Consider the following 9,243-nt stretch of genomic DNA (forward strand, 5'->3'; position numbering starts at 1 on the left):
TGTGATTGAATAATTCTGTGCATTTTCAGTTTCAGACTTTTTTGTAACAGGTGCAGCTGCTGAGAATTTATTTTGTTTAACTGGTTTGGCTAGTGTCATTGTTATGTCTATGCAAAACATAGCCAAGGAAGAAACACTTAATTTTCATTGTATAAGTTTTTAATCAAGCTTGCTTAATATTTTGCACAGCATACAACCTCAAAATATTATTCTTATTGTTTTTTAATTTATTTCTTGTATTTTTTTTAGTAATGAAAATATTTCTGTTGAATTTTGGAGTCTTTGTTTTTATTCTTGTGGTATCGAAAAGGGTATCGAGTATCGAATATTTTACTTAGTATCGATATCGAGTTGAAAAGTTTAGTATCGTGACAACTCTAGTACATTGCTGATTAAAGAATTCAAAATAGCAAAGATGAAGGTATAGTTTTTAAACTTACTACAATCTGAATGTTATGGAGATGTAATAACAAATAGTTCACTGATTTTAATGAATGAAACTGAGACTTATTTTGCTGAAACTTGTCTGAAGATCCGTTAAAAACCTCTGATCAGGACTTCCTCATATTCATGGATTACAGCATCTCAACACAGTCAGTCAGCTCTTCTTGTGCTGCTCCTTTCTTTTGTGCATTTACTTTTTATTAATTCACCAATTTCAACTCTTCTTCCTCACCTTCTAAAGGATACAGCAGATTTACTACAGGGGTATGTGTGTTTTTGATGGCTTTATTTCATTATTGAATGCGACTTTTATCCATACTGTATGTAAAATAAAAAATAAAGAAAACCCAACAGCACTGCGTTGGTTACAGACATGTTGGTCTGAATGGTGGACTGACTGTTAACACGTGGCGATGCTGAAAGTATTACTGTAACTAGGAGTCTGAGTGGGAGGAACACTGGTGATACGGTAAGAATGAATATAAATATGAAGAGGAATAGATAATAAAACCAAACTCATGAGAGTCATCAACTGAAACAAAAATATAAAATCTATAAAAAAAGAATTGGTTAAGTATTAACCAATTATAAATAAAAAACAAAACCAAATAGCTCTGATACTGTGATGACTCCTCCAATATAGGGGTGTAAATCTCCGGCTCTATCATGACACTATATGTTTTGACTCGTTTGGATGTTGATGTGACATTTGCCATCATATCTGTCATTATATGACTTCCAGGCAACTCAGTACCATAAATAAGTTTGCCATCCATAGCATACCAACATCACATCTAGAAAATTTATAATATTTAAAAAAACAACTCAAAAATAAAATGAGAATTCCATTTATAAGCTTTTACAGACATCAGGCATTAAATAAGAAAAAAGTACTCCATTAATAACAGTGATGATAAAATTTCACTAGTCTTTTGCCTTGAAGACCAAGTTAAGACAGTATCTTAGAGAGGATGATGTGGATGAATGTGGGATAATTAATGATATAAACAACCTATTGATGGCATGGGTTTAAGCTAAAGGATGTTTTCTTCTCTGGTTTCTGTCATACGGAGCAGAAACAGAAGATCATTCTTGTACAGAAAGACTATTCCTAACTTCCAAAAACAAAAATAATCATGTTGGGACTAGAGGTAATAAACATAGCTTAAAAACCTACTATCAGATTGATTCTTACCAAATCAGATTAATTTTATTTTTTTAAATAAGTTTCATAATAGTAACAACAAATGAGATATACTACTTTCAAAAACTAGGTTTGTTTTTCAATCATCACGTCTAGGAGAGCAAAAAAACAAGCTGTGAAACGTGCTTGTAAAATAATCCCGTTTCACAGCATAATGAAATAACCGTAAATATTTGCAACTGATATTAAACACAGAGGGCTAGTTTATCAGAAACGAGAAGACATCTAAGAACAAAAAGTGAAGAACTCAAGTCTCACTGAGCTATGGAAGCCTTAGGAGTAGAATAGGCAAAAACTCCAAAAATATAATCACCATTAACAAAAGTTTCAATCAAATAATCAATAAAATCAATTGGCAATTAATCTTGACCTCCTAAATTAAATCCTATATCAGAGAATGAAAAATATTTCTGATGGCTAACAGTTGAGATAGCTCTTGTGTTGAAGTGGAGCTCAGACGTCTGTAAAGAGGCGATCATATGGTCAGTCACATGACTCATTTAGTTGTGGATCCGACTATCGGGTAATAAAAGAGGAGTTTTTGAGAAGAGCAGCCCATACAGAGCACCAATACGTATCAAGTACTGAATATTAACTTAAAAAAAAAAAACACTTTAAGCATTTAAATCAGAAGTCAAATGTTGAGTTTAAGTCAAAAGTTGGTTGACGCTCACATGCAATGGGATCCCTAGAGACCAGTGGTTTCCAAGTCAGTTAATGTCCTGCAGCTTTTAAATGCTTCCTTTCCCAAAAAACACTGGTTTCTAGTTTTCACAAAACAGATATAGGAAGCAAAGGAAGAAATACTAACTTGGCATTTAGCACAAAAGAGAAAATGATGAGAAGAGCAGGTTTTAAAGTTCAACAGCGAACCTGAGGAACAGCTAGAGGCGGAGATCAGCAGCTAATTGAAACCTGCGCTTTTAATCAGAGGACTTACATTGTTAAACTCAGAGAAGCAATTATAAAGCTTTTATTGTGAAGGATTACCAGCAATAGTTATAACTAACAGTAAGCCGTCATCTCTCCTCCTTCCACCTGACTGGACGGGCAGCAGCAGTTCTTTTTTCCTCTGTTGTGCAACACTGATTAAAAACTGTAAGCATAAATCTAAAGTTTGCTGATTAAAGCTGAAACTCTCCGTGTGTCGACACCAGTGAGCTGCAGCAAAGTAACGGCCACTGTGCAAGAATATAAATAAAGAAAAAGAGTTGCTCAGTGTTTTTGTCACTAAGTAGAAGTGGCATTTTCCCTCCCCGATTGATGCTCATTTAGCAGAAGTGTTTTCATATTCAGCTCCGCTGGGTGCTACGTTTTAAAGGTCATCAGCAGAGAACCATCAGAACATTGGGTTTTATGTTTCAAAGAGGGATTATCACGTCGCTGTCTCTCGTCACGAAAGCAGATCAAACTAAAATGTGCTCCAAATAATTACGCGGAAATGGGTCTGAACCTGCCGAACGATGGCACCTAAAATAAATTCAGAGAAATCTGAGTTTTAGAAATCAGAGTTCTGCCGCCGACGCCTTGGTTTAGTGGCAGGCAATGATCTCAGGAACAACTAAAAATTATGACCCAGATACAGCTTCAGTTGCTCATCTTTAACATTTCTGACATGTTGGGGGGGAAAAAAGAGATAGAGTACTGCTCTCTCTCTGGGGACCTGTGTGTAAAATCATCTCGGATGTCAGGTTTTTTCCAGCCAGATCACCTTCATCTACCTGCAGAGCTTCACAGGCAGCTTTCAAGCCCAAGGTCGAAGCGCCACCTCCCTCAATCATCTCTTCCTTTTAAACTGCCATCCTCTTTTTCACTCTGCTCCCCCTGCAGCGTGCAGACACCCCTCATTACGGTGAGTTATTTATGAAGGTGTTAATAATTCATGGTCGTGTTTCTCTGAGGCTTGAACGGGAGTAGTAAGGGTCATTCATCACAACAGAGCTAATCTCTGGGTCGCCGGGGGCATTCGGAGCCGTGTATCGGCGAGCGGAGGTCGTGTCGACAACTGTCTCCCACAAAACATTAACAGGACCTAAATGAAAGATTAAGACTCAGACAACATCGAGGTGGATTCTGGATCCGGGCCAGGGTTTCTCTCCGCTTCGCTCGTTTTGTTTGTCACCTACGGGACTGCAGTTAGAAGATTACGACGCTCACTGATATAATCCATTACATCCCCACTTTGTTCAGTGGTAACTCTCAGGAAAAGATTTCCGATGATGTGTTTTCCTTGTCAAAACGTCCAAAGGAAAGAAAATGACAAATTATTAGACAGAGAATAATCAGAAAAGACTTTATTCAGCCTTTCAGGGTCAAAATCTGGCTTAAAATGAGGCCTTAGAAAGCAACGTGCAGAGATGGGGTGCAGGGAAAGGTCTGAGCCTCTCAGGATAATCAGCATGTGAGGGCAGGAAGGGCAACATGTGTCCTTCCAACAGGCTGCATACGTTATTAATAAGCAGAGTGATAGTCTGACACTTGAAATATAACATCTTACCGAACAGGACAAGCAGTCAATTCTAGTAGCAGGTTAACATATGATGCAGCTCTATTAAAACGAGGGCAAATGTTGAAAGCTTCCTCTGGTCTTATTAAAGCCGACCTTGGTCAACAAAGCTGAGTTATAGCACCCACTGAAATCTGTACTGAAAGCATAAAAAACCATTAAAAAAAAACTGGTGTCAAAAAAGTATCACATATCTGGAAACATCGATATCATCAATCAAAGGTTCACTGGAAAGCAAAATACAGATTATATGCTGCGGCCTGCAGCCTCAGTGGGCCTAATTGTGAGGGTAATAATTGCAAATAAAACTGTATAAGTGAGTTGCATAAAGGATGTTAAAAAAAAGAATTGATAGCAGATTACAGTAAATGTTTACTGATCAATTATATATCTGTTTCCCTGCTTTAGTCAGAAGAAAAAACAACAAAGGGTTCTTTCCAGCAGTCACAAAAAGCTGTCTTCAAACAGGTCAGGAGGTAAACTATGGACAACCAATGGACAGTTTTTAACAAATCGTTTTTTTTACTTGCCTTCTTTTATTTTATTGCTATAATAAAAACATATTCTACCAAGGTCAATTAAACACACCAAAAATGAAAGCAGGGATGCTACACACAACAGGAGATGCCATGTTAAATAGTGTTATAATATCGTTTAGTTATTTGTTAATGATTTAAATAAATAGAACTGAATAAAATAGACAATCGAATAAATAGAATACAATTACAGTTACAGTGAGGAAAATAAGTATTTGAACACCCACAACATCATGGAGGTGTCTGATTTATTATTCTAAATTAGAGGCACCTGTTTGAGGTTGTTAGCTGGATAAAGACACCTGTCCACCCTAATCAACTGGTTTTCCTTAGATAGAAAACTTTTAATCATTTTGACTATATGATCTGTTGAAGTATAAGGTGCCTTGAGGTGACACGTTGTGAATTGGCGCTTTAGAAATAAACTGAATTGAATTATAAATTAATGTTGAATTTTTTTCCAGTCCTACTGTGGTTTCATTCTTACATGTCTGATCAGGTAATGGTCGTAGGAATTATTTTGTCTAACAACAACTGCTAGCTTGGTAAGCGCTTGTGTTTAAGGGGCGCTCAGACTGCTGTTTAGCAGCGCTCTGGGTCTCATGACCCATTCACCGATGGATCAAACCATCTCTGGTTACATAGGGGAGTTTTTGAGCCCACTAGGGGAATGGATACTGCACTAAAATAATTAAAATTTTGTCAAACTAAGCTACTACTTGATTCAAAAGTTACAAAGCTGCTTTACGTTATTTTATGCTAACTATAAGGCAATACTGCTCCACTTCTAACTTGTTTCTTTGGTGGAAATTTGATTGTAGAGATGATCTGTTAGCTGTTTTTTTGTTTTGTTTATTTGTTTGTGTAAATTTTTGCCAATGTAATGCTGACGCTAAGCTAGCTCTGAGTTAAAGTTAGCCCAGACCATCAAGTCAAGCAGAAAACAGACTTTTATGAGATGTCGGTATTTATAAAATGGCCTACATCTTTAAGACTAGTGAGACCGTGTTTCTAACTTACTGACCACCCAGCATCACGCTTGGATTTAGTGACGTATCAGAAACCCAGTAGTGACTGGGAGGCTGGTGGCAGAGAAACCACTGCAGGAATGTGATACCATGCACATTGCAGGAAGGTGAAGGGTTTACCTCGGCTAAGCATTGCACTTTAGTTCATGGGAGACTCACCATGTTCAGGCAGTGTGGGGGAGGGTCTATGGAGGGTCTACTTGAGGACCAGGGTCCTGTCTCTTGGCCTCCTCATGCAGTCAAAGCCTCCTAGTCTTCAGTCTCTCGGGTCCCACTGTGGACAAGTAAAACACAGTATAGTTATTCCCAGCATGTTTTTACCCATTTCCCCTTAATCAGAGCCGTCAGGTCGTGTACCATATTTGTAGCCCTCTGTGACATAACTCTGACATTTGTATTTGGACCATTTGTTGCAGATGATCCAGGATTTAAAGCTTTCACTAAAGCTGCTCTGTCTAAAGACCAGGCGCACCAGCTAAGGGCTGCATCTTTTTAATATTAATCAAAGCATTTTTTTTTATTTATTATTTTTCCTCAGCTTACTCTACCAAACTACAGAAACTCTGTGATACTGACATGAAGTACCAAAATCTATTTTCTGAGTCATAAAACCCTCCAACACCTTCAGTGTCCAGTAAAACCGAGACATCTGGATTCTTCACTGCACTGCATTTTGTGGGGTATGCTAAAAAGTAAAAAAATAAAAACAACTCTATAAACACAAATAATTAACATAAAGCTGTATTTGCAAAGTAAAGTTTGTTTAATAACAAATAATGAGGACCACAATTGTTTTAAGCTGTTATTGATGTTTTATATTTTGCCAGAGACACATCCAAACCCTCCAGCATAGGAGGTCACGGGAAGCAGAGACAGGGAAAAACAAATTACATATTCCAGATATTTTATGTTATTTTTGCTTGAGCCAGAGTCAGAACATAATTTAACCCCAATAGTTCTACAAATAATTTAATCTCGACAGAAACTTGTTCTCATTCAGGTTTAACTCATCTTGTTACACTGCTTCTTACTTCAATTTAAAACAGTTTCTCTTGTCTTATATCCAATATTATTTTTAATATGGCTCATAATGGATATTTACTGGTATTTGGTTTCAACCCTGTAGACATTGATTTTGCGATGCAAATTTTGAGCAAACTAGAATATCCAGGCAAACGAAAAGGGAATTGGATCTGTTTCCATCCAGTGGAGCAAATTAAACAGGAAATGCAAAGCGTACTGTTGTACTGCAGCGTTGAGAGTTCATGCGGCGTGTCTGAGCATTGGAAGCAGAGCATCCGAGCATCTGGGAGCGTGTCAGAGCATCCTGACGTCCCAGCGTTTTTGAACTTTTGCAGCTTGACATGGAGCATCAACCAGTACTGCGGGAACTAGGGGTGCTGGGGGTTTGCAGCACCCCCTGCCGGAAGTGGCACAGAATTACAAGTAAGCCTAGACCAAAAAATAAATAAATGTGTTTACGTGAAACAATGTGAGAAAAACCTCAACAGGAAGGCCTAAAAGTTAAAGTTAAACTCAAAGGCCTAACTTTGAAAGTTTGCCATATTTGCTATATGGCCTAATCCTCATTATAACATTGTGGGTCATGGGATTTACCTCAGTCAGCACCAGCAATTGTTACGCATAGGCTCAGGTAGTAAACGGTAAGTTTAAATATATGTGTGTTAGGGATGGGTCGATTTATGAAAACCGTCCGAACCGTTCGGTTCGACTGTCTCGGTTCGTGTGTGTTGTGTTCGGTTCATGCGCTGCTCCTTTTTCTCATTGGCGAAGCGTTTACACTCCAGAGCAGAAGGTGGCAGTACTGCGACCAAAGCCAACCACCAGTAGTAAACAAGAAGAAGAAGAAGCGAAGCAATGTAGCCGGGTGTAGCAGAAAAAAATCAGTTGTTGTGGAGAATTGTGTCGGTATGGCGAGTGGGAAAGAACAGGCGTTGGAAGACGCGCCAGCAGCACTTTATAGGTTTGCTGTATGGGACCACTGTGCATTTAGAGTGACCTACGATGACGGCGGAAAGAAAGTTGTGGATAAAAGTGCAACAGTGTGCAAGCATTGTGCAACATGTTTTGTTTATGCTAACAGCAACATGTCATGCTAACCCCGAAATCCCTCATACTCTGTCAGCTCCGCTCCGCCCCGCTGCGCTCCAGACCGCCTGCACAAAGCAAAGCCTGCAGCCTCCACTGTGGCTCCCGTCCTCTCCCCTCTGAGTCCCTTGGAGATGGTAGATGTCATGCGCGAGATGATTAAATTCAAAGCAGCAAAACATGCGGAAATGATCCAGGGTTTCCGCGAATCATTTAAAATAATTACAATCCATTATTTTTGGGGGGATTTTTTCATTAATTTCATAAATTTTTATGGGATTTCGGTGTAACAATCAACATATACCGAATTGAACCGAACCGAAAACCGTGACCACGAAACCGTGAATCGAACCGAACCGTGGATTTTGTGAACCGTTCCACCCCTAATGTGTGTCATAAAAAGATAAGATAAGGACTACTGTGAAATGAAGCCAGAGATGATGTTTTAGACTCAAGAAAAGAAAAAATATTTGAAATAGAACTTCTTTCCTGCAGCATTTGTCTGTCTTCTCTCTTTAGGTCAGCTGTTTCCTCTCTCCTCCGCATTGTAAGTGGTCTCTTTTCAGAAGCTGGAAAGGTGAAATAGCCAAACCGATGCATACATGTAACAAACTAAAACACACAAAGCCTTGCTTCTATTAGGTTGTGTGCTTGTGTCCCTAAAATTAGTGGCCATAGCGAATAGCGCCCTCCCTGAGCACCGCCTGCTGAAAATGTCTTCCAGCAGCTATGCCGTCAACCCATAAGAAAAGCTAATCCATTAGATTTTTGGGAAACAGACATTACAGGCAAGCAGATTAGAGCTGTCTGCATATAAAAAATAAATCATAAAAGGAAAAGTTGACATTTAAAAAATACCCCACGAGAATGGATTATGTACAAGATTATGTACAACACATGTCATCTCAAGGCACTTTACAATTTGCCAGATCATACAATTAAATTCATTCAAAGTTTTCCATCTAAGGAAAACCAGTTGATTTCATCGACTCATTGACCGGATGCAATCCCTCACACTAAGCTTGTAGCGACAGTGGAGAGGAAAAACTCCCTTTTAACAGGAAGAAACCTCTAGGAGAACCAGGCTCAGTGTGAGCGGCCATCACCTTTGAAGACCCAAGTGTTCAGATTTTGGACAGGGAGGACAGAGATGGTTTGAAAGAGGCATCAAGGAAGCTATCTTTGGGAAAAGAGAAAAGCCATCACTGAACAAAAGGGGAGGATTGTGGTTTCATCTCCCAAGCATTTACAATTCAAGTTACAGAGAGGAAAATAAGCATTTGAACACCTGGCTATTCTGCATGATCTCTCAATTAGAAATCATGGATGGGTCTGAAATTATTACTGTAGGTGCATTTCCACTGTGAGAGACAATAAAAGATCCTGAAATTTTTATTTATTTGTATGATAAAGCTG

General features: G+C 38.6%; 1 protein-coding gene across 2 annotated transcripts in view; it reads right to left on the bottom strand.

Moving 5' to 3' along the window:
• The window catches only part of LOC107096603 (spermatid perinuclear RNA-binding protein-like), a 92,633-nt gene that overhangs the window by 44,506 nt on the left and 38,884 nt on the right, over positions 1-9,243 (bottom strand). For both annotated transcript variants that reach the window (XM_015393334.1, XM_015393335.1), the window contains exon 2: positions 5,878-5,992. In XM_015393334.1, the coding sequence (XP_015248820.1) occupies positions 5,878-5,880 (3 nt within the window). In that variant the 5' untranslated portion in view covers positions 5,881-5,992. The remainder of the gene's footprint in view (positions 1-5,877; positions 5,993-9,243) is intronic.

This window comes from Cyprinodon variegatus, unplaced genomic scaffold (assembly GCF_000732505.1).
Source record: "Cyprinodon variegatus isolate N-32 unplaced genomic scaffold, C_variegatus-1.0 Scaffold636, whole genome shotgun sequence".
NCBI lineage: Eukaryota > Metazoa > Chordata > Actinopteri > Cyprinodontiformes > Cyprinodontidae > Cyprinodon > Cyprinodon variegatus.